Source organism: Ovis canadensis, chromosome 2 (assembly GCF_042477335.2).
Source record: "Ovis canadensis isolate MfBH-ARS-UI-01 breed Bighorn chromosome 2, ARS-UI_OviCan_v2, whole genome shotgun sequence".
NCBI lineage: Eukaryota > Metazoa > Chordata > Mammalia > Artiodactyla > Bovidae > Ovis > Ovis canadensis.
In genome coordinates, this window is record NC_091246.1 from 2,477,548 (window position 1) to 2,503,063 (window position 25,516).

At 46.2% G+C, this 25,516-nt stretch overlaps 1 protein-coding gene across 9 annotated transcripts in view; it reads right to left on the reverse strand.

The window, feature by feature from the left end:
* CNTRL (centriolin) overlaps window positions 1–25,516 on the reverse strand; it is a 90,600-nt gene that overhangs the window by 21,949 nt on the left and 43,135 nt on the right. For all 9 annotated transcript variants that reach the window (XM_069575228.1, XM_069575225.1, XM_069575231.1 and 6 more), the window contains 13 exons: window positions 23,668–23,844; window positions 20,275–20,409; window positions 14,494–14,639; window positions 13,694–13,901; window positions 12,827–13,006; window positions 10,783–10,962; window positions 9,939–10,055; window positions 9,500–9,644; window positions 8,923–9,071; window positions 7,137–7,317; window positions 5,767–6,080; window positions 4,032–4,237; window positions 1,913–2,105 (listed from right to left, as the gene is read on the reverse strand). In XM_069575228.1, coding sequence (XP_069431329.1) covers window positions 1,913–2,105; window positions 4,032–4,237; window positions 5,767–6,080; window positions 7,137–7,317; window positions 8,923–9,071; window positions 9,500–9,644; window positions 9,939–10,055; window positions 10,783–10,962; window positions 12,827–13,006; window positions 13,694–13,901; window positions 14,494–14,639; window positions 20,275–20,409; window positions 23,668–23,844 — 2,331 coding nt within the window. The remainder of the gene's footprint in view (window positions 1–1,912; window positions 2,106–4,031; window positions 4,238–5,766; window positions 6,081–7,136; window positions 7,318–8,922; window positions 9,072–9,499; window positions 9,645–9,938; window positions 10,056–10,782; window positions 10,963–12,826; window positions 13,007–13,693; window positions 13,902–14,493; window positions 14,640–20,274; window positions 20,410–23,667; window positions 23,845–25,516) is intronic.

Consider the following 25,516-nt stretch of genomic DNA (forward strand, 5'->3'; position numbering starts at 1 on the left):
TGGCGGCGCGTGGGCGAGTCGCTTTGCGGCACCTGGAATCCTCCCAGGCCAGGGACTGCACCTGCTTCTCACACACTGGCAGGCAGACTCTCAGCCACGGGACCACCGCGGGAGTTCCTAGAGCCTCCGCCTTTACTCTCGATGCTATCTTCAGTAAAATCCCATTACTCTAAGGATAGTTTAATTATGACTGGGAATCAAATATTTAATACTTCAAAACCTTCCTATACAAGATTTGGCAAAAATAGCATTTTCTTCCCTATCAGCTTGGTTTCTTTTTCTGTCTAAAATAAGAGGCTTAAAAACAATGTCACGAGAGATCCAAAAACAGAGTATCGTTAGAAGGTGGCTGGGCAGTGACTCACTGTTCAGCGAGACACTTTGCACTGCAGTTGCACGCAAGTCAGAGATGTCTGTATGTGAAGCTCACCTGGTAAACACTCTGTGTGGACACAAGAGGGTCTGGCTGGCTCCCGAAGTGCTAAATATTTCACCACACTGCTTTCCACTTTGGATGGCCAGTTTCGGCCAGATTCATCAGCAAGCCACTGGACAAAACTCATTACCCACCGTGGAAAGCCAGCATGTCTCCAGGCAGTTTCTTATCTCCGTGTATGTCACGTTTTAACAAGTCTGGCACATTCCTTACAAAACACAGCGCCCTCTCCTCCCTCCTCCTCCTGAGCGAGCTGTCTCCCTGAGCCATTTTGGGAGGTGAAGGAGGAGAAGCTTACTAGCCTGAACCTAGGTTCACTTCCTCTTTCTGCCAACTACCGGTCTCAGTAATCTTTTACACACCACCGACAGGTTTTTCTCTGGTCCTGCTCACACACCTATTTGCTCTCACAGTGATCTACCATATGACAGAAGAGGCAACTGATCATCTGAAAAGAAGATGGGGACATTTTTCCATTCTTAAAAAGCCACCACTCAGAATTACTTTCATAAACCCTTCATTTCAGCTCCTGGGTAACAGATTTCTATTCATTCAAATTGGTCCATGTTGAAACAACAATGTAAAAATAGTAGTTCCTGAGGTGCCCCATGTGGATAAGGGACTTTTTTTTAACCCTGGAATTCCCATCTAGCTAAAAAGCTCTTTTGGTGAGGCAGGACTTCAGCCATGTGACCACAGGCTAGACCAGGCTCTCTGAGTTACATCTGGGAACTGGGCTAACGACCATCTAACAGGGTTGCCAGGAAAATTAAATGAAGAGGTATTTATAAAACAGCCAACGTGTGGCCTAACAGGGGCTCAATAAGAGGCAGTTCCTTTCTCTCCCCAAATTACTCTGTGTTGACGTCTCAAGAATATTACCTCAGGGCAAAAAATACTTGATTTTATATCAACTGTCAACCTGGAGAATAACTAAGAGTCTGACTATGAGGTCCATTGTTATTTTATAAGAATATAAGATTAACCCATTTAATAAACATTAGAGCCCAAGTAATTTTTAACACACACAGGATAAGGAGGTGGGGTGTGTTAGGAACTAAACGACTTTCAGGAGCTTTAAATACACAACTTCATTTCATTCATCCGGAGCAGCCTAGGTGGTCTGTTTCTTGCTGTGCTGGGTCTTCCCTGCAGGTGCAGCGTGTGGGCTTAGCTACCACGCAGCACGTTGGATCTTAGCTCCCTGATCAGGAATTGAACCTGTGTCCCCTGCCCTGGAAGGCAGATTCTTAACCAATGGCCCACCAGGGAAGTTCCCCAGCTTAGGTTTTCTTAGCCTGAATTTACAGTTGAGGAAAGCAAAGCTCGGAGACTTAAGTGACTTGCCCGAATCCTTGCAGCTCCTTAACCAGCAGAGTGCAGCCTGACTCTGACGACTGCGCTCCTACACGCTCTCCTTCTAACCCATCCTGCGGGGGACAGTGAGCCCCTCCATCCAAGCACAGCAGCACATACTTTCTCTGTTGTGCATGAAAGTTCGCTCTCGGCTTCCGCCAGCAGTCGGTCAGCCTCCCTGAGCTCCGCTCGACGTTTCAGGAGGGTCTTCTCGATGCACTCAATTTCATCTGCAATATCCTCATGGTGCTTGAGTGATTTTTCTATTTCTAGCTCATTCATAAGACTCTCAACATTTCCATCAATGAAGTCTCTAAAAAAAATTCACATACACACACATAGAGAGATTTTAAATGTGACCATATCAATACCTACAGCCTAGTGATAAAAAGATGCACGTTGACCTTCTAATACGAGAAGGGATAGGACAGACAGCTACATCTGATTAAGCTCAAGGCCTATGTTTACCCTGGTTCAAGGTCTAAGTATACCTAAGTTCAAGGTTATGTTACCATATTTTTACTCAACGTGGCATATTGCTGACAATAAGTGAATAGTATGTATAATGTATGATGCTCCTGTTTTTCCCTTTTAAATATAAAGATTTTTTTTTTAATCAACACTTAGTCAAGACAATGCTGATACTTCAATTCTTCTGTGGTATAAAAATAAAGCAAGCCACTCCCAAGACAACCATCCGTTTCCCTCAAAATTATTCTACATTTCTGCTAGAGTACAATTGTGGTGACGATAGCTGACAAGTCAAGAAGCATAACACAGGACTTGGTAACGCAAGGCTAGAGGCAAACCTGCTTGAAAATGGGACTATCTGTACAGAAAAGCGTGAAAGTAAACTTGACATATTAACAGTTTGTCTTTAAATGAATACAGACAATTCTTACTTTCTTCTTTGACCGTTTTTGTGTTATCCAAATTCCCCCAAATGATAATTTATTTTTACAACTAGGAAAAGAAGTGGCTGTCCCACTGGCCTACATCCCCCTCAAAAACTTTACCCCCTCATATACACCTATGCAAATGAAATAACCCTCCTGTAAGCCTTCAAGCATCGAGTCCAGCCTTCTCTCGGTGGCCCTTGCTTTTTCCTGCCAGGTCTGTTAGTCACTCCTGCATTTGCTCCTACAAGGCCGAGACCACATCTCACCCACCTCAAGGTCCTCCACAGGTCTTCCTCCAACCCTGGCACATGGGCCAGTCTGGCTAAATGGACAAAAACTGAGGAACTGTCATAATTCATGGCCTAGTGCAGAAGATGCGCTTCTGTGTGACTGACCCATGCAGCAGATACTGCATTAGCTGACGAACGCTCTGCCAGACACTGGGGCACAGAGAGGGAGGCCCTGCGCCTGCCCGCCTGCCCTCCTGGGTATCGCACAACACAGTATGAATAGCACTATGCCCAACGTTGCCAACTCTTAACTGTGGGAGCCTGAGGTGAGAAACCTCTTATATCAGAGGGGGTCCCTGACCTTCACCTGGAGAGACACACTGGAGCTGCACGGGGCAGGCAGAGGACAGCGCAAGCAAAGGTGGGGCGGCAGGAGGAAAGGCGGTGTTCAGGGAAACCGCGGCAAAGCGCGCAGGGCCAGAATAAGCACTTCGTGGGAAGAGAAAGACGAGCAGAGAGGCAGGGTGCAGGGCCGGGAGAGCAGAATGTCCGCTGGTGGGAATAAGCACTGCATGAGGGCACGCACGGCCAGGGCTGCAGCCACGTCGAGGGTGGGACGGAGCGACAGAGACCAGGCCTGGAGAACCTGACCTAGGGTGAGAGTGCCTGAAGGCCAGGGCAGCGACAATGAAAGAAGGGGGCCAGCGCGAGAGCCCTTTGTGCATAGCGTCAGCGGGGCTGAGAGCAGCTGGACGCCTGGGGGAGTAGACGGAACGGGCAGTGCTGAGGACAGCTAGCAAGCCTGCAGCCAGGACGACGGGGAGGGATGCCATTCTCCAAGGGCGACCACGAGAGACGCTGGCTCGGACTATTGGCCACGAGAACTTAGAAATCACCACGTGGCTATTCAACTCAACTTAGTTCTGTTCCCCAGTTTCATTAGCCACATTTCAAGTGCTCAACAACCACACATGGCTAAGGCTACTGTTCTGGATGGGACAGATCTAGAACATTCCCAAGATCACAGAAAGTGCTACAGGACAACACTGATTTTGGTTACCTTAATAACTAATTCATCTGAATCATAAAAATAAAATGGCTGATAGTTACTTTCGCTGCTGATGTTTCTGGATGGTTCTATGCAGACCTTCTACTTCGCGCACTAAGTCTTTCTTCTCTTGCAAAAGTTCATCAATATTATGGCGCAGTTCTTCTATTTCTTTCTCAGACTGCCGCCGGGACACGCTCATCCTCTGTTCCTGCTTCTTTGATTTTAAATGCTGTATTATGTCTTCCAATCTAGAAACCTCATTCTCCTGAATAAAGAAAAAAATGCAATACTGAAATATCTCATTAGGTCATTTCCCCTTTTTCCTGCCCCAAACTGAAACGAACTGTGGTTAAAGTGGTATCTATGCCCTGAAAATAGTGGTAGCTTCCTAAGACTTCAGTTTGAAAAGAAAAAGTAAGCCAAGCCAATGTCTTCACAGGTCATAGATGCAATGGACGGACCGACAGACCCTACGACTCTTCCCCCAGTCCAGCTATGCTTTCCTGATAAACAGTCAGCAGGCACCTCCTGCGGGTGCTGTCTGGTCCCAGAGTTCAGCATCTGACAGAGACACAGACGTACACGTCTCCCCCTCCTCTGGACACATGGGAGGGGAGTGGGCTGAGAAGGCTACTTAGAGGAAGGGGTGCTCTGCTTGGTTTTGAAGAAGAAATGAAATAGGAAATATCTAAGCCGAAGAAGTAATGTACAAATATAGGAGATATAAAGGCATACCTGGGGAGCCATATAGACAGCTGGTACTAGTTGAGGGTGAAAGAGCCAGCTTAAGAGATTAACAAATGAGCCAACAGAACTGTTCCAAGAACAGTGTGCACCAGAGCATGGCAGGCGAACAAGAGTAACGGCCATTTAACCATGCAAATATCCACAGCTCTGGAACTAGGCTGACTGATTAAAACTGGGCTCGTGGCTTCACACCCAGGTACTCGAATCCTTTATCTTCCTCTCAGTTTGCTGAGAGGAAAAGGGAAAAATCAAGAGCTCAGGAAAACATCAGGATCCAGGTGTCCTGAGTTTGAAGGAGGTACTTGCAATGCATTTTATTTCTTTAGTGCCAAAAGCTTGAAAAGTAAGCTAGGGACTAGGAAGGAATCATTTCTTGAATTTAGCCTAGAGGAGAAATATGAAATACAGTAAAATTTATACAAAGTTAAATGAACTACACTGCCTACAAATAAAGAAGTGTTATGCAGTCATTAAAATACTTCTTGAAAATGTCTATGAAAACCATGGGAAAAATGCCTGTAACGTTAAGTAGGAAAAACAGAACACAAAATTATGGGCACAAGAAGAAGAGAGCTATGGAAAGAAAGAATAATCATCAATCTCAGCAGCGAGGGATGATCCCCAGCAAAGCATTACTTTGTGCTGCTGTTACACGTGTTTACACGTAAACACATGTCTACACGTGTGTGCACAAGCACAGGCAGGCACGCGCATGTGCCGGGTCACAGAGCCGGACACAACCGCAGCGACTGGGCAAGCACATGCCCACACATACACACTCGTACAGCGCTTATCAACAAAAACACACACAATAAGCCTTCTTTAAACACGGCTAATTTCTGGGCTGAAAGCATTTTTGTTATAAAATGGTTAAACTAGACCACAACTTCTGACTGGCACCCTAACTTCTGACCAGAACAGTATTTTAATAACAGAAAGTTTGCTGGGTTCTACACATCAGCCTTAAAAGCACACTTCTGGGACATAGGCTCTGAGGCGGCCCCCAGGGAAGCAGTGTGGACCGGGCTCGCGCATCTCCCCACTTACTAAGGCGTGGTGCTCCGGGACGTTGCAGTGCAGCACGCCCACTGGGATGAGGGGGACAGAGAAGCTGGGGGGTGGGGGCCCGTATACAATGGGGGCACCGGCAGGGGGCGGGCCATACACAACAGTGCCAGGGGTGAGAGGTTGGCTACTGTTGGGCAAGGGAGGCGGCGGTGCGTAGAGGGCCATGCCCTGCGGTACAGGAGAGCCGTCGGGGAACACGGTGTACATCAAGTATCCAGAAGGAGGGACGAACGGGCGGTCGTCGTGGTCATCCAGCTCGCTCTCCTCCCGGCTCTCTCCTCCACTGTCTGCATCTTCAAACAGAAACACAGGAGTGTGTCTTATTCCCTTGGCTTACTAGGTAAACACACTTAGCAGAGAACAGCGGCATTCAGGCCAAGATATGAGAGATGCAAAAATAAAATTTTGTAAAAAAGGTCAAAAGCAGTTTTGAAAAGTGGATCGAAACAGGGATTCCAATTCTTTCCACCAGGTGAACCTGAGTTTCTCCGACACCTATCCATTGGTTCGCTTTTGTCCCGTCTTCACTCACTCATCATTCAGCAACATTTGGGTGCCTGCTTCATGTTACATGAGGCCAGCAGGGAAGTGCTATGAGACCCACAGCGCCAAGCTCCACCACTGTCAGGGCGCACAGCCTCTCTCGGCGGGGGTTTGCTCACTTATCTCTCCAGGAAGCAAGAACTAGCTGTGTTTATCACTGATGACAGAGAACCAAGCACACAGCAGGCACTCCATTTCCTGAATGAACAAATTCTCAGAATGTAATATTCCCATTTTACAGATTAACACTCTGAGAGCAGCTAAATAATTTGCCTAGTATGACACAGCTACTTAGTGAAAGAGCTGGGATTTACCCCAGGTCCGACTCTTTCCTCTGGGGCTCTGGAAGACAGACCTGCAATACTTCATTTCAGTTGCAGTAACTACCTAGTTTGCTAACCCCGAAACAAGGATGTAAACTGCCACGTTCTAGGAGCACAGGTGAGCTGCTCAGTGTGCCTGGGTAAGGCAGTGAGGAGGAAGGGTCCAGAAGAAGAGTGCTTTTTGAGGACCTGGGTCTTCCTGAAGTCATGATGAGCAGGAATAGTTTGGGAGAGAAAAGAAGAGAAGAACATTCTGAACAGAGGGGCTCAAACACGGAGGCGTGAGACACAGCATGCAGCTGGGCATGGCTGACAGGCAGGAGAGCGACGGGAAGGGAGGCAAGGGGGCCACTGGCCAAGACGAGGTCACAGAGGGCCTCCCGAGCAAGGGAAGAGACTGGGCTGTACCTTATGGATTTCAGGGGACCAAAAGTCATTAACCAGGCAACAGAAATGCAACTTCCCGGATGTGATCTGACTTACCTTTATTTGGAAACGATTTATGTAACCCGCTCCTGATAGGAGAATAAACCCAGTATCCCGAGGCAGCTGGAGGGGCACCGTCTTCCTTCCCGTCCTGCTGTGGTTTTCTAATAGGAGTTGAGGCTGTATACTTCAGCCCGACACCAGAGTCCTTAGTGGCCTGAGAACTATGGCTGGAAACCTACACAAATGACAGAAGCGCACAGCATCTCTTAAAGATAAAAAGACTGATGTGGAGAAAGATCAACGTCTACAGCAACGCCGACACAGAACCGGTTTCTCTTCCTACATCATAACTCTCGTTCTCACATGAGAGTGAGACGCGGGCACACGGTCATACAGCCTGTGTGGGTGCCAGCCTCCTGGCCCCCGCACTCATCCTCCCGAGCGGCCTCTCTCCTCTCGGTAAGATCGTGGAGAGCAGGTGCTCACCAGGCTGCCTGGGGGCTCCGTCTCCTGCGGCGCTGGGGGCCGGGCCGGGCCTTAGAGCTCTACTGTTACGCTCCTTCTCCTTCCCAGTTGCAGGTTGGCCCTCCAAACCTTCAGCCAACTCGGGCTCTGCTCTAACTTAACGCTGCTTCCACCTGTGGCCCTGGTTGTGCCAAGATGTCTGGCTTCCTTAGGGATCTGGGAGGAGGATCTTAGATTCTGCTCTTGGGGTTCTGAGGAAGCCCACACGTCCCTGGGATCCCAGCGGGTTAGGGCTGCTTCTCCCGACTATGGCTGTCAGCTGATTCCAGCAGGATGGAATCCTTCCTTCCTTCCCAGATTCAGGCCACAAACCTTCACTCTGTGCCCACTAAACACCCCTCAACCCTCCTCTCCTCCAGCTCCTCTGCTCTAGCCTCTTCCATCCTTCACCCAAGTGAGTTCAAACAGCCCCACGCAGAGCAGCTCACGCACTGCAGGTCTAGCCTTCACACTCTGCCAGACTATTCCTCCGAAGCTCGAGCTCTGATCATGGCACACACAACCGCAGTTTCCCAAGGCCTATAATTAAGGGTAAGGGATTCTGAAGTCCCTTAAAAAAAAAATTCATGGCCCCAATCTACTTTGCCTTTCACTGTTCCCATCCCACCCTCAAGCCCCGCAAGGCTACCTGCCGTGGCTAACCCAACGCTCCTCATCCTTGCGGGCTGTCCCCTCGCTCCTGAGAGCACATCCTGTGAGGGTTGCTTAGCACTTACTTCACGCCCCTGCTTGTGAAGGCTTCTTTCCTAAACATTCCCATGAGATAAATTTGTAATTCTCTGCAACGGGGGCAGAGACGTCTGGTCTATTGTCACGTGTATGCCACTGTTTTGTAATTACACTGGTGTAACTGTGTTCCTCCCCAGCTCATGAACTCTTGGAGGGCAGGGGCTGTATCATTCATCATGGCTTCCCACCAAAGTCTTGCACTTGACCTAGACCTCAGTAAGCACTGAATGAATGACTGTTAAAAGGAAATGAAATCCAGGTGCCTAGCTTTCTGTCTCAGCCTCTGTATAATTCCACTGCCATCTTCAACAGTTTCAACAGGCTCTCTGGGCTCAAGTCACTTTATCTCCCTTATAGGATCCTTATTCTAGGAGCCCACCACATATACCTGAGCATGAGTGGGCAACTGCCACATTCCTTGGGAACGCCCTACTTCGATCTCAGTGTAAACACTTAAGAACCTCAAGGCATGGCTTAGCCTAGATATGTTGTTCTTGACACCGGATCACAGATTTACGGAAGGCAACTTTGTTACATTTTCTTAAAGAAAACTTAGTATATATCCCCAACAACACAGACTTCCTACCTTTGATGATGATGGTGGTGGCATAAAGTACCAATAGCCTCGTCTTTTGAAAGGATCTGCCATGCTGCTGATATAATCGTTCTGGTAAGAAACTTCACATCGGAGTTCAGCAATTTCTTCCAAAATATTTTCAATGCCTCCTCTGTTATCTGTAAAGGAAAGTTATTCCATGAGTTGGGCATGAAGTCATCTACTTCCTTTCTCTCTCAAAATACAAAAGTGGCTCCACGAGAGCCGATGACTCTTAGTTCCTCACAGCTGTCCTTTGGTAGTAAGCGTTTGCTGGCACTTAAAGAGGACAGATACCCCACTGCTATTCACTTAGAAAGTGAGCCAGAGAAAGAAACAGATTTGTAAACATTCCTTTCTTTGAAAATACAAAAATGAATCTCTTCTCTCTTTGTAATCAAGTCCCTTGATACTGCACTTATATACACTGGAAAAAGTTCTTTACTTATTAAGCTAACTATCACAGCTCTATAAATCAAGCATGGGCTTGACTGGTAACAAATCAATCTGCTAAAGGGAAAAAACAAACAGAATGATCTGATTTTAAAACCAAAGCCCAGTACTGTACCAGCCCCGGTGAGGTCTAGTAGGTTCCGCAGCCTCGCGATCTCTCTCCTCTGTTTCTCCATGGTCTCATTCAATTTCTCGATTTCCAGCACCTGTGAGCTTGCTCCTCGGGTGCCTACCTCTACTTTCTCCATCTCAATTTGAAGCTATTTAAAAAATCACATATAAGAAGTTGCCAGTGAATATTCTTTTCCAGATGCATTTCTCCTTGCAGTGTGATTTATAATCGTCTGACTTTTTACTTCTACTGCACTAATGAGGAACCCCATTCCTCTGGGCATTTAAACCGCGCAATGCCCGGCACACAGCAGAGGATTGAGTACTGACTGACTGCTGACGGGACCTCAGAATCCTTTGAGAGGGTCCCTACCACAATTCAATCGCTTAGGAACTGAGAAGGACCCAAGAAGGAGGTGGTCTCACGGGGTCCCGGCACTGACCTGCTCCTCCCTCTCCCTGAGGAGGTTCTGCAGGAGTTCGATCTCCGCTTCCGCCCGGGTCAGATCCCTCGCAGCCTGTGCTGCCTTTCTGCTGAACCGCTCTGCTTCCTGCAGGTCCTGCTGGGACGGAGGCGCGGGGAAGGCAGCACGGCACTGCGGGCTGTGTTCTCCTCTCTCCCTCCCAGACTCAGCCTCTGCTCTCGTCAGCTCGCACGCCCGGCTACCTCCTGCACAGGAGGCGCCCGGCCCCACCTCGCCTACCCATCACTTGGCAGCCCCTCAAAGCCCTCTGTGGGGTCCAAGTGAGCAGGGTGCTACATCAAAAAGCACAGACCAGCTTTTCCTCCCCTGTCCCACAGTCTCCCATGACTGGGGGGACTCTGGGCTCCCGTGGTTAGGCTTCTCCCTCCTACAACCCGTGGTCTTAATCGCATCAGCATTTGCGTCCTATACAGGCTGTGACAGACTCATCTCGGGCAGGACTCATAATAACCCTGTGAAGAGACCCATGTGCCTCTATACGTGATGGAAGGGCTGAGGCTCAGAAGGATGACCCCAAGGGCCTGCAGACTCCTGCTTAGCTGTGCGCTGACAGCTGCCGCCCTCAGCAGACCCCTACCCTCTGAGGGGAGGATGGTACGCTTCATCTGATGGTTCTTTGGGGACTCTCTAGAGCACCACACCCATGGCAGGGCTGTGATGGTGGAAGTGCACCCATCAGGTCTGAAGAGAAACAGACAACTTTACGCAAGAGCCAGAGTCTCTAATGAGAGCTCAAAAACGCAAGGGGCTGGTGCCTCGGCAGCGGCAGCCTTGGTGGGCACTTGCTGTGTGTGGGACTCACCTCTGCACGCTCCTGGTTAATTTTCATAACGGTGCCATGAAGGGACTTGAGTTGGTCTTTGGCAATAGTGAGCTCGGCCGTGGCTATCTTATCAGAGGCGGCCACAGCCTTCTTTAGTTTCTTCAATTCTTTATCTAAACCCAGAACCTGCGCCTGAGATTTGGCATCTTCAAGTCTCTTCTGAGATAAAACAAACAAACAAACAAAAAAACAGAGAGATGACTCATTTGGTAGCAATGAACTAAGATGCAAGCCCCATGCGAGCAGGGACTCTGTTCACATACCCCATGCCTAGAACAATACCTGGTACACAGCAGGTGCTCGGAGTTAAAAAATAGAAACGCCTCCAAACTGTACAGTAACTTAGAATGAAATCAGTACACTTAGTCTGGAAGCTTTGTGCTCGTAAATCCATTCATCTGTTGGAAAAACCTTTCTTGGCACCACTGGCAAGCAATGGACCAGCCCCTTGTGATCACTGGGGCATATGGTGGTAAACCAAACAGACCTGCCTGCCTGCTGCCCTCGAGGGGCTTATGAGACACACACGTGAAACGAACACCGAGGCAAATGTGTAACTGAGACTGTGAGTGGTGCTCTCAAGGGAGAGCACAAGGGACCCACCTCTGTGAGAGGCTGGCAGGAGAGACCTAGACTGGTGGGAGAGGGAGTCAGGGAGAAGAGAGGGGGAGAGGCGTGGTGCAGGGGGAGCCAGAACTTGGGGGTCTCGGGGACTGCAAGCAGCAGCACGGTGAGAAAAGGGGGCGCCAACGGAGGCCAAGCCTGCGGCGGCTCAGAGGCAAAGGCGTTTCAGTCCTTATCCTAGGAACAACAGAGGCTGCTGGAGGGAGAGGAAGATGGCAGGGACTGACAAGAGTCTGTTTCTGTTTTGTGCTGGCTGCTCCGTGGAGCCGGTGGTAAGTGGAAACGGCGGCTGTGCCGTGGCCGCAGCCGTTGTCCAGAAGAGATGACGTGTCACGGTGGATGAGGCTGGTGGCCCTGGAGAAGGACAAAGTGCAGACACTCCAGAGAGATTCTGGAGGCAGACTCGTAAGACTAGGGAACTGATGTGTTCTCACTAGAGCATGAAGGAGGCCACTCACAGGGGCTGGGAGAAGGTACAGAGCAGTGCAGCCTGACAGCGAGGTTCCAGAGAGGAGCGAGGCGGCCGCCATCCGAGGCTGCAGACACTCACAGTGCCACCACTATGCAATGAGGCGGCTGCCCATCCGTGCGTGGCAAACACTCCCAGCGCCACCACCTGGAAGCGAGGCGGCCGCCATCGAGGCTGGCAACCACTCCCAATGCTACCGCTATGCCTGGATGGGTGGGTTTTAACTCAGGAACACTCAGCCACGAGTGCAGGGCTAAAGAACGCAGACAGCTGCTGTTCTGTCACAGAGGACAGGGCAAAGGAGCAAGGAAGCTGAGGATATCTGCAAACGATGACGACAGTGGGAGACCGTGGGATTTAAGTTGGACAAGGAAGAAAGCAAGGACAGGAGAGCCACAGGCAAGGAAAGCCGGGGCTCAGGCGCTGGGATCATGCGGCGCGAGGGCGCTGACGGCAAAGGAGTCTGTGGTCAGTCGGGGTGCTCCACTCGTGACCTCAGAGACGCTGGGGGCAGCTTCTGAATTGCACAAGGTGTGCCAAGGGGAGTAGTGGCTGCGGTAGCTCTGGAGAAGCTTAAAGAGAGGCCAGGGAATCAGAAAGAAAAGTGAGGAGCTGAGAAGTAATGTTCCACAGATGTGTCCAGTTTGGAAAGGGGCGTGGAAGGAGGCAAATCATCCCAACAGCACTTAAGTACCACCCAGCCGACTCTTCGCTCGCTCCTTACGTCCCAATCCCCTTGTTTCCGTCTACCACGCTCCCTCGTCTCAGGCTCCAGATCCAGTGATGTGCACCCAGGCCTCTCTAGGGCAGGCCCCTGAGCCAGCCGTGCAGCTGGAGGTGGCCGTGGGCCGCAGCCCTCTGAGCTGCCCCTTCGCTGAGAGCAGGACCCTGGCAGCAGGGCTCGTGTGTCTCTTCCCTGGCCCTGCCCACCTTCTTCTCTAACTCCTGGAGCTGGGCTAGAATTCGCTCCTTCTCCTCATCAGCTTCCTGCAGCTGCAGATCCGTAAGGCCTTGGATTTCTTCCATACTTTTTAGGTTTTCTTGTAAATAGTGAATCTCATTCTCTAACTGCTGAATTCTTGCTTCGTGTTGCCTCTTGTCAAAATTAATCTGTGAGGAAATCAAGTTTCAAAACTGATTTTTAAGCAAAATATTTTTTGAGCAAAATAAACACCTTCTGGAGAATTGTATTTCATTTTACTAAAGAGTATTAATGGCTTACTGGGGATGGGTTAATCACAACTGTTCTCTAGGATCCATTTTAACATTTGCCTCATTAAAATAGCTACATCAAAAACTCAGATTCTGGCACCATACTATGCTCTAGCAACGCGGTGTTACTGACCTGCATGTTAAGAAACAGCTCACTTGCTTCCAAAAGCAAGGAAAACAGCGTCCTGCGGGAGCCTGACTTTGCCATCGGGCACCACACTCAGGGCTACATTTCAGTCACACACAGCCTGACTTACTAGGAGTGAAACTTAACAGCAATTACTGTATTTTTTAAAAATTATAGCTTTATTAATTATACCTTAAAGGTATAATTACCTTTATCAAGGTATAATTAATATAACAAACACTTTTTTTTTGTGGCCATGCCATGCTGCTTGTGGAATCTGTTTCCCACCCAGGGATCGAACCCCAGCTCTTGGCCATGGAAGTGAGCAGTCTTAACCCCTGGACCACCAGGGAATGCCCTCCACTGTATCTACACAAAAAAGGCAGCAAGGTGACTTGCTGAGAAGCATGCATGTGTTCTAAAGGCTTCCCTCCGGCTGCCTCCTGCCCATGTCTCACCCTTGCTTCTAGCGCGCTCTCACAGGCCTTCCTGAACGCCTCCTGTCCATCCGCCAGCTTCTCCCGATGCAGAGCCATTTCTTCTTGGAGTTTTCTTTCCCTCCCTTGGGCTTCCTCTTTCTCCCACTGAGAACGTGTCAGCATTTCACTGAATTGTATCTGCAAGTCAGCAAGACTTTTCCCTAAGACATCTGAAGGACTGTGGATTCTGGTAAGGGGGGAGAGGAAAGGTGTTATAAACGTGACATTTTATTTTTGACACTGGACGCAAGCACGCCAGTAACACTAGTGCATGAGAAGAAGAGCTGTGTGGGACGGCACCTGTTGTCAGTCCACAGCAAATCACTGTGCATCTCCAGAGCGCAAAGCATTGTTTTATCAACTGATGCTGCCGCTCTGAGAGCACAGGCTACCTTCAGGCTAACAATGTGTGTTCAAAGAATAAACGTCCATTTCACATTTTCAAATTAGCCTGTTTTTCTTTAGCTATTTGTTTTCTACTTAAAGTGTATAATATGACTCTACTTCCTGACCATCTGCAGTAAGCTTTCAAGAATGAGTTACTCATAAAACCTTTATGTTTTTTAAATTAAATAATAACAAAACATATAAAAGATTAAAAATATCAGTGATGGACAACTTGAATTAAGTAATCTGTGTCTCAATCATGGTCATATGATAAGGAGAAAACCTTACAAAAGAAATCAGCCATGCACAGTTGCGGAAAGGGGATTTCATCACTGAAGCCCACATTCGCAACTCGGCCCACTCTATACCAGGCGGTCCTAACCTTCTATTACCTCATCTCTCCAGCTCCTGATTTCAATTTTCTCCTTACTTCATCTACACGAGCTGCCACTTCTTCTGGATGAATCAGACCATCAGCTACATGATTAAGGTGACTCTGGAAACCTTTAAGCTGCTGTTTTAACAGGTTATTGTCATCCTATGGAGGGAGGCAAAATGAAGAGGGGTAAAAGTTACCAAAACAAAATTTAAAAATACACTCACACATACACACACAGCCTCTATTATTTACCATATAACAGTTCTAGTCAACTTCTTTTACCAATTTTTAAAAAATCCTTTCCACTTCGGCTGACAATATCTGAATCTACTGATTAATCCAAGTCACAAAAGACACAAACAGGCGTTATGATCTGTGTCGTGGTGACGCCACAGGAAGTACCTGTGGACACTACCTTCCTCTTGCCAAAAACTAAATAACGTGAATCTAAATAAACCTCTACATAAGAACATGTTAATCAACGCCGTGGGGATGTGGCCAGCAAAATCTAGACTACGGGAAGCTCTACAAGGCAAACACCTGGTTTTCTTCAGTGTGGAACAAAGGTCAGAAAAGAGCAAACCTGTAGATTACAGGAGACTTAAGAATCAAGTCAACTAAGTGCGCGGTGAACACATCGTCTGGGTTCCAAAAAACACTTCTAAAAACGAGACAGTTTCAATATTCTTAAGGTATCTGACGATATCGGGGGTGACCATAATTTTAAGGTATCACAATGGCATCTATGTTTATGTTTTTGTTTTTTTTTCTGTCCATGCCGTGCAGCTTGTGGGATCTCAGCTCCCCAACCAGGAACTAAACCCTGGCCATGGCACTGAAAGCCCAGAGCCTAACGACAAGGCCTTCAGGGAATTAATTTATGCTTCTTTCTAAAGCCCTTCTTTTCCAGAGACACATACAATGGTATGTTATTTACAGATAAAATCAGATGTTTTGGATTTATTTCAAAATAATTCAGTGTGAACAGATGTGGGGGTGGGGTGTGGAGAATGTTCAGTTCAGTCGTTCAGTTGTGTCTGACTCTTTGCGACCCCATGAATCGCAGCATGCCAGGCCTCCCTGTCCATCACCAACTCCCAGAGTTCACTCAAACTCATGCCCATCGAGTCGGTGATGCCATCCAGCCATCTCGTCCTCTGTCGTCCCCTTCTTCTGCTGCCCCCAATCCCTCCCAGCATCAGAGTCTTTTCCAATGAGTCAACTGTTCATATGAGGTGGCCAAAGAACTGGAGTTTCAGCCTCAGCATCGGTCCTTCCAGTGAACACCCAGGACTGATCTCCTTTAGGATGGACTGGTTGGATCTCCTTGAGATCCAACTCTCAAGAGTCTTCTCCAACACCACAGTTCAAAAGCATCAATTCTTCGGTGCTCAGCCTTCTTCACAGTCCAACTCTCACATCCATACATGATCACTGGAAAAACCATAGCCTTGACTAGACGGACCTTAGTCGGCAAAGTAATGTCTCTGCTTTTGAATATGCTATCTAGGTTGGTCATCACTTTCCTTCCAAGGAGTAAGCGTCTTTTAATTTCATGGCTGGAATCACCATCTGCAGTGATTTTGGAGCCCCCCAAAATAAAGTCTGACACTGTTTCCACTGTTTCCCCATCTATTTCCCATGAAGTGATGGGACCAGATGCCATGATCTTCGTCTTCTGAATGTTGAGCTTTAGGCCAACTTTTTCACTCTCCTCTTTCACTTTCATCAAGAGGCTTCACTTTCTGTCATAAGGGTGGTGTCATCTGCATATCTGAGGTTATTGACATTTCTCCCGGCAATCCTGATTCCAGCTTGTGCTTCTTCCAGCCCAGCGTTTCTCATGATGTACCCTGCATATACGTTAAATAAGCAGGGTGACAATATACAGCCTTGACATACTCCTTTTCCCTTTGGAACCAGTCTGTTGTTCCATGTCCAGTTCTAACTGTTACTTCTTGACCTGCATTTAGGTTTCTCAAGAGGCAGGTCAGGTGGTCTGGTATGCCTATCTCTTTCAGAATTTTCCACAGTGTATTGTGATCCACACAGTCAAAGGCTTTGGCATAGTCAATAAAGCAGAAATAGATGTTTTTCTGGAACTCTCTTGCTTTTTCCATGATCCAGAGGATGTTGGCAATTTGATCTCTGGTTCCTCTGCCTTTTCTAAAACCAGCTTGAACATCAGGGAGTTCACGGTTCATGTATTGCTGAAGCCTGGCTTGGAGAATTTTGAGCATTACTTTACTAGCATGTGAGATGAGTGCAATTGTGCAATAGTTTGAACATTCTTTGGCATTGCCTTTCTTTGCAACTGGAATGAAAATCGACCTTTTCTGGTCCTGTGGCCACTGCTGAGTTTTCCAAATTTGCTGGCATATTGAGTACAGCACTTTCACAGCATCATTCTAGAACCTCCCAACAAGCTCTCAAGGTGGAGGATGTTATAGATTAAAAATAAGACTAGAGGTGTGTTACGGATGAAGTAGGATGGGCCATGCGTTGAAGATGAGTGATACATGCATTCGGCTTCACTTCAGCATTCTACTCTGGTACATGCTGGAGAACGGACACAATTAAAAGGTAGAAAAGACAGAAACAGAGACACCTCCCCATGGCACCGAAGCTTCTCTAACAGCTCACAATACTCTGTGGGAGTATCTGTTACACGCGAGCATATCTTCACTAACAAACTAGTGAACACGTCTAGACCCCAGAATTAAATCCAGATAACGTCTCTTTCAAGTGAAAAAAACAAAAAAAAACCGATAAAATTTCCCTAAATTAGACAGAAAAACAGTTCTACATCCCGAATACCTATATGCTACTTCAATGATTAATTTTCTTCAAACCTGGTATAATATTGGGTTTTTTGTTTCAACACTGAACTTCCTGATGTTCAAGCTGGTTTTAGAAAAGGCAGAGGAACCAGAGATCAAATTGTCAACATCCGCTGGATCATGGAAAAAGCGAGGGAGTTCCAGGAAAACATCTATTTCTGCTTTATTGACTATGCCAAAGCCTTTGACTGTGTGGATCACAATAAACTGTGGAAAATTCTGAAAGAGATGGGAATACCAGACCACCTGACCTGCCTCTTGAGAAATCTGTATGCAGGTCAGGAAGCAACAGTTAGAACTGGACATGGAACAACAGACTGGTTCCAAATAGGAAAAGGAGGACGGTCAAGGCTGTATATTGTCACCTTGCTGATTTAACTTCTATGCAGAGTACATCATGAGAAACGTTGGACTGGAAGAAACACAAGCTGGAATCAAGATTGCCTGGAGAAATGTCAACCACTTCAGATATGCAGATGACAGCATCCTTATGGCATAAAGTAAAGAGGAACTAAAAAGCCTCTTGATGAAAGTGAAAGAGGAGAGTGAAAAAGTTGGCCTAAAGCTCAACATTCAGAAAATGAAGATCATGGCATCTGGTCCCATCACTTCATGGGAAATAGATGGGGAAACAGTGGAAACAGTGTCAGACTTTATTTTGGGGGGCTCCAAAATCACTGCAGATGGTGATTCCAGCCATGAAATTAAAAGACACTTACTCCTTGGAAGGAAAGTGATGACCAACCTAGATAGCATATTCAAAAGCAGAGACATTACTTTGCCGACTAAGGTCCATCTAGTCAAGGCTATGGTTTTTCCTGTGGTCATGTATGGATGTGAGAGTTGGACTGTGAAGAAGGCTGAGAGCCGAAGAATTGATGCTTTTGAACTGTGGTGTTGGAGAAGACTCTTGAGAGTCCCTTGAACTGCAAGGAGATCCAGCCAGTCCATTCTGAAGGAGGTCAGCCCTGGGTGTTCTTTGGAAGGAATGATGCTAAAGCTGAAACTCCAGTATTTTGGCCACCTCATGCGAAGAGTTGACTCACTGGAAAAGACTCTGATGCTGGGAGGGATTGGGGGCAGGAGGAGAAGGGGACGACCCAGGATGAGATGGCTGGATGGCATCACTGGCTCGATGGACTCGAGTCTGAGTGAACTCCGGGAGATGGTGATGGACAGGGAGGCCTGGCGTGCTGCGATTCATGGGCTCACAAAGAGTGGGACACAACTGAGCTGAACTCATACGGTGAATTCAGCATTACAATGAACAGGTCTGTCCACCTGGAGTCTCTTATCTGTAAACTGTCTCTGCCCTTTGCCCCGAGGCACCCATATTTGCACTACTATCTAATCCTGGTTACAGGTGATTTGACCCAGGACAGCCAACCCACTGATTAGACAGAGAGTTCTCACTCCCTCCAGTATCAGAACCAAAATCCTGTCCAGCAAGTCTGCAGGAGAGCGAGTCCTGTAAAGTTACACTGGCGCAGGCCTGGAGTCGATGCTGGGTCCAGGGAGACAGAGCAGGAGGAATGAGAGCCGCCTGGATGGGAGGCTGACAAAGCAGCTCTGGTCCCTAGCAAGCTGCCTGTCTCCTTCCTTGAGCTAGCATTAGTAGGTTTTGGCTCACGGCAACTCAACGATTTCTGACAAAGATAAATGCAGAGTTTAATTTGAGCTCCGTATCAGGAGTTTAGAAGGCCAAGCAACCAAACGACCCAGTTCCAACTAAGAGAATCTCATAGCATGGACCAGCATTCTGGAAAGCTGATCTCAGTTTCTCCTTTGGAGAGAAGGCTCCTGAAGTCCTTTTCTTTAAGAGATATATACTGAAGTACTTAGTGTTGAAATAAAGAGGTATGATATTTTCTTTAAAGTATCCCAGCCAAAAAAAAAAAAAAAGTGGACTCACTGAAACAAGAATAGCAGAATGTTGCAACCGGTTGAGCTGAGTGAGCAAAGGGCTAAGGGTATTTCCTCTTTGATTTTGTAATGATTTGCAAATTCCCATAGTAAAAATAAAAGAATACCTAACAAACACGGAACTCACACAAGAATAGAAAGCATGTATATTTTTTATGATATTCACTTCAGAAGCTGAAATGATAGCAGTAAAAACAAGATTCCAGGTAACTAGATCTACTTAAACTTTGAGAAAAAAATATTCTATGCATTGGGAGAAAAGAGAGAGAATTCAGGTGAGCTTATATAGTCTTATTTGTCACAACCCCCCTACATGAATTATTGGAGCCCTCCTCACAGATAAGCACAACTCTGCCCCTTGGTCTCTGGTGAAGGGGAACAGCTGGCGCCTCAGCTGTGAGGCCCCCAACCCCACAGACCTGGAAGCCTGTGTGCTGGTCCAGGTACTCATTTTTTCAGGCACCTGTCCTCTTTGAGAACGTTTAATTACCTGGAAAATCCTGTCCACCTGCTTCTCCTGCAGTTTATGGGGCAGGTTATTGTGAAAATAGCTGTAAAATTAATATGCCCAAGAAAACTCTCACAAATGTAAAATGATATCACTTCTGAGAAGGAGACTGTGAAAGCTTTACAATTAAGAAGTTCTAGTTATATTCCTGGATAATTACAAGAATATTTCAGTGGAGGAAGAATGTGTCCAGCTGCGTACTTTAGCCCAGGCTGGTGACAATGGTGTCATCAGGGGGAATGCAAGGCACTGCTGCCATCCATCAGCTTACAGTGTTCTCGGTTTAGGATCAACACAGCCTGCATCTCTCAGCACCATCATAACCACACAAAGGACACGCACAGTAATAATCTCAGAATTCTGGGCTCACGAGGAACAGAAGCTACGGTGCTATCCTAGCTCAAATTCCTTTTTGCAAATAGCTTACTGCATGTCAGAGCAGGTTGCAGAGTGTCTGACTAATGGATGGCAGCATCTTCGGGCGTCCCAAGTAAGAATGCATTTGGAGCCAGCAAGTCCCTACCTGCAGCTGTTTAAGCTGGGTGCGGAGCTCACTGTTTTCTTGTTCTTTTTCTTCCGAGAGCTGGGCTTTTCCCAGGGCATTCTTGAGGGCTTGTTTTTCTTTCTCAAGTTCTGTTTGTAGAGTTGACTGTTCTAGCTATTGCCATAGGAAGCAATGATACAAAAAAGTAAAATAGCAATAATTTATGATCTTATAAGGCATAAATAAACTGAAGGGACTTAGCACATATGCATAAACTTACATACACATGCAATCCCTTGGGAGCTTTGGTTTTATAATTCAGTTTTATGTTTGTACCTCCAAATTAAAAGGCTCAAGGTAGGGTTTTCACAGGCCTCCTTCAACTATTAACACATAAGGACGGGTAAGCATCAGAATCTCCAGGAGGGAGCCCAGATACCAACCTTTAAAAGCTCTGTGAGGGAGTCAACAACTACTGCTCTCCCTTCCCTTAGACCCATATTTCTTACACTGTGGTCTCAACCACCTGCACCAAAATCACTGGGCACGCTTGTTAAACACGTAGAGGCCCAGTCTCCATCTCAGACTTGATGGGCCAGAGTTTCTAGGACACGGCCCAGGAACCTGCATTTAACATGCATCACAAGTGACTTCAATAACTAAAAGGTGCCAATCAGAGGCCTGTACAGCCAAGAGAGACGGTCTGTCACGCCCGTGCTCTCCACGTGCAGCTGGAAGACCAGTGCTGGTAGTCTTGATGCCAAGGAAGGGAATGCCCTTTTAAATGCCACATGAATTTGAGAAAAGGCCTATTTTTGTCAAGACTTATAAGAAAAATTAAAAAAGGACAAGGGAAGTACAAAAGAGTTTTAAGCTAGTAAGGGCTGGCTTAAACATTTAAATTTTATTTCAAAGGAGATATCATCTAGAAATTATATTTACTATTAGTTACAAAATATATTAATATTTACTGCTATTTTAATTGTTTTTCTTTCCAATCTCCTCTTTTCCACACTCTGATCAGGTCAACTACAGTTTTATAAAACTTGGTACTCTTAAGAAATATAATGCTGTCAATCAGTAAATGGTCATTTAGTATCTAATAAGTAAACGAATGGAAAGTAACACAATTATTATAATAAGCCAACCTATTTTTATTTCCTTTTCTAATCATATGAAAGCGATTTTACATGAATTCCTGGGATTCAAACTACTTCAATTTTTAATTACCTTATTCTTAATTGACATATAACTGATTTATAATGTTTCAGTGTACAAATACACACCTATTCTTTTTCAGATTCTTTTCCATTATAGATTATAAGATACTATATACAATCCCCTGTGCTACAGGGGGGTCCTTGTTTGCCTGTTTTAAATACAGCAGCATGCATATATTAATACCAAATTCCCAATTTATCTGTCCTCTTCCCTTTCCCCTTTGGTAGCCATGAATCTGTCTTCTACGACTATGAGTCCATTTCTATTTTGTAAATAAGTTCACCTGTATCACTTTTTTTGATTCCACATGTAAGTGATCTGTGCTAACTGTCTTTCTCTGATTTACTTCACCTGGTATGGTCATCTCTCGGCCTCTCCACTTGACTGCAAATGGTATTTCATCCCCTTTTATGGCTAAGTAACATCACACACACGCTGCATCTTCTTTGTCCATTCATCTATTTACATTCAAGTTGCTCCCAAAGTCCTGGTTACTGCATCAATAAACAGTGCTGCTGTGAACACTGGCCTGCACGTATCTTCTCAAATAGTTTTCCTCTTTTCCAGATATAGATCCAGGAGTGGGATTGCGGGATCATACAGTAACTGTTTTCAGTTTTTTAAGAATCCACCATACTGTTCTCCATAGTGGCTGTACCAACTTACACTCCCCCCAAGAGTGCAGGAGGCCCCCTTTTCCCCAGGCCCTCTCCAGCATCTACTGTTTGTAGATGATGGGCATTCTGACTAGTGTGAGGTGGTACCTCACTGTAGTTTTGATTTCATTTTTCTAATAATTAGCAATGTTGAGCATCTTTTCCTGTGCCTGTTTCAAACTATCTTACCTTACTTAACTTTCACCCAGTGAGAAGCTATTAACCCTCCTCAGGTGCAGGTACTGGAACAGGCACCTGCAATCTGGGCATTCACTGTGCTCTGAGTCTAGCAGGAGAGACAATCTAAACAGATTCTGATTTCACATGCAGGATAAAATGCTTTGAACACAAGTTAAAGGAAAATCAGAGTCCTGAACCCAGAGTTTCAGCAGATACAGTGGAAGGTCTGAGTGGGCTTCCTGGTAGAAAATGCAACCCATTTGTCTAACAGCTAAACAAAATTGTATTTTAATGAGATCAAGAATATACTATAACTAGTCACTGTCTGCCTCTCTGCCCTTATTCCTCACTCTCATCCCTACTCCTCTCCTCATCCCTGGCATATTGGAGGCATACTTTCAGCATTTCAAATGCATTATGCTCTCTCTCCTTGCCTCTCTGCCTAGAACACATCCCTTACCTCTGCTCATCTCACCCCTGCTCCCCCTGCACAGCCAAACCCTAGTCATCTTCCAAGTCTCGGCTGAAACATCATTACCATGGGCAGTTTTCCCTGACCACTGCTCCCCGAGCACAGGGCCCTACCCCTTTCTCCCTCTAACACCTGTTTCACCCACCAGACTGTCAGCTTCACAAGGACAGTAACCATGGCTGTGCTTCTCTCTACAGCACCCAGGGCATCTGGTCTTTAATGGCCAATCAATACGTATTTATTGGGTGAATAAATATTTATCTAATTTTCAAGGTATAATTTAAACTAGTGAATGTTTCACCCAAACAAAACAGAAAGTAGCACGGTAAAATTTACTATCAACTTGAAAGAGGCCTCTTGAAGCTGGTTTGAGAAAGAAAAACTAGAATTTAGTGATTACCAACTGTTAGTGCTTCCTGTCCACTGTCTCACTTATCCTCACCATAGCTCTCATGACAGAAGAAGTAAGTATCTGTCAGAAGCTCAGAGCCATGAGGTGACTTGCCCGCTTTCACACAGGGGCCATACTTGGGCTCAGGCCGTCTGACTCCAAACATGTGCTCTTCTCACCGCATCACACTGTTGTTTCGTTGCTGAGCTGTGTCTGACTCTTCTGAGACCCCATGGACTGTAGCCTGCCAGGGCCCTCTTGTCTATAGGGCTTCTCAGGCAAGAACACTGGAGCGGGCTGCCACTTCCATTTCCGGGGATCTTCTCAGCCCAGGGCTTGATCGCACCCGCGTCTCCTGCATTGTGGGTGGATACTTTGCCACTGAGTCACCGGGGAGGCCCATCAGTCCACATGGGCTTAAAAAGGGTTTAATGTTAGCGCAAATGAAAGGAAAGCTGTTATGTTAAGGCCCAGGCTACTTGGTTTCTACATGGCTTCATGCTCTTACTCACCTGGCTGAGCCTTGCTAGTTTTCCCAGCTCTTCTTTGAGCTGGCTGGCTTCGGCCTCCCTCATCCTCAGCTGCGCCTCTAACTCAGCCTCGTAGGCACTGAGGTCTCCGTGGGTCTGCTGCAGGGACGCATTCACCTCATGCTGCTCTTGCAGGGCACTTTCTAGCTCCGCAAGCTCCTGTAAGGATTCAGTGTATGTGTAAGTACAGAACCCTCATCGTGCTGCTTAAGCATCTGCAAGTCATTATAAGTAACCCGAGCACTTAAACCAAATGCTGGCCAGCCACTGCTGCCCAGGCACAGACAGCATTCACTGGCGATATGATGAGGCTGCAGGCTGTGTGAATCTAGGTTGGAAAACAAAACCCTGACTGTTATCAGAAAAATCAGCAAGCTACAACGTGTTTTTCAGAGTAACCAGCTGTGATCCTTTAAACGAGTCTTATGTATTCATAAAAGAAAAAAAAAAGAGGATAAAATTTAAGGCCTTTTTTCCTTCAGACATTGGAATAAATATTTTTACATTCATTATTTCACTATACCCGCATAGTAACTATGTAAGGCAAGGTATTATCCCAGATTTACAGATGAGGAAATGGAGAATGAACATCAAGATAAACAGCACCGGGCTGTGCAGCTAAAAAAACGATGAGTCAGAATGTGAACTGAGATTTCTGACTCCAAAGCCGAAACTTTCTATTAAACCATAGTATGTTCACTTACCAGAAGAACAAAATGGGACTAGCACTCTCTAATATTAAGGATGATAGAGAAACTTAAATGAATGTTGACAAGTATAGTACATATTGATTAGTATGCCATAGTTCTGATCCATTTTAGTCCATTTTTTTTAATGATTAAACATTATAATTTTCATCTATTTATTTGGGATCTTGAAGAATTAGACCAAACTGCTCTGGATCACAAAGGAGCATCTTGTGATGAGGACTTCTACAGAAGAGTTTCTCAGTGGGTGATAACAGACCAGCTGGCATCTGAATCATCTGGGCTGCTGGTCCAGGATGCAGATTCTCCATAAAACCAGGAGGGAATTAATATCCAGAATATATAAAGAGCTTCTACAAATCATTAAGAAAAAGACAGGCAATCCAACAGAAAAAAGTGGGCAAAGAACATGAAGAGGGAATTTACTGGAGAGAAAAACTGAACGGCAAATAAACAGATGAAAAGTACTTAACTTCTCCAGTAATTAGGGGCAAGTGTAGTTAAAACAAGACATTACTTTGCACAGAGCATCGAGGAACAAGTTAAACCAACCATGAGGAGACAATCAGACACACCTAGAAGGTGGGACACCATACAGAACTACTGGTGGGTTCTACACAGACACACACAGCTGTGCAGCTCACCCCTGGCATAAACGGGAAAACGGCTCAGGGAGTAAGCAGCAGGAAGGACCTGCTGTTGGCTTTCCAGGTGCAATAAGGGGACCACAGCGATGGCAGAAAACAGCCTCGTTTAAAGAGAGGTGGCCTAAAGGGATGATGTCTTAACACCTGCAACTTTCAAATGACCCAGCAAAATATATATATATATATGTATATATGTGGTAAACTATTTGTTTAATTTAGGAGAGCACACAGAAGCTCAGTGAACTCTTCTTTCAACTCTCCTGTAGAAGTTAAAAAAACACAAAGATCATTTCAAACCTAGCAGATTGGGAAACATTAAGTCTGGCAAAATATTATATTTCCTGAATTTGATCCTTATTCTGTGCTTTCGTTAGAAAATGTCCTTGTTCTTAGGAAAGACATGCTGAAGTATTTCAAAGCTAAAGAGCATGACTGCCTACAACTAATTCTAACATGATTAGGAAAAAAATTAATATA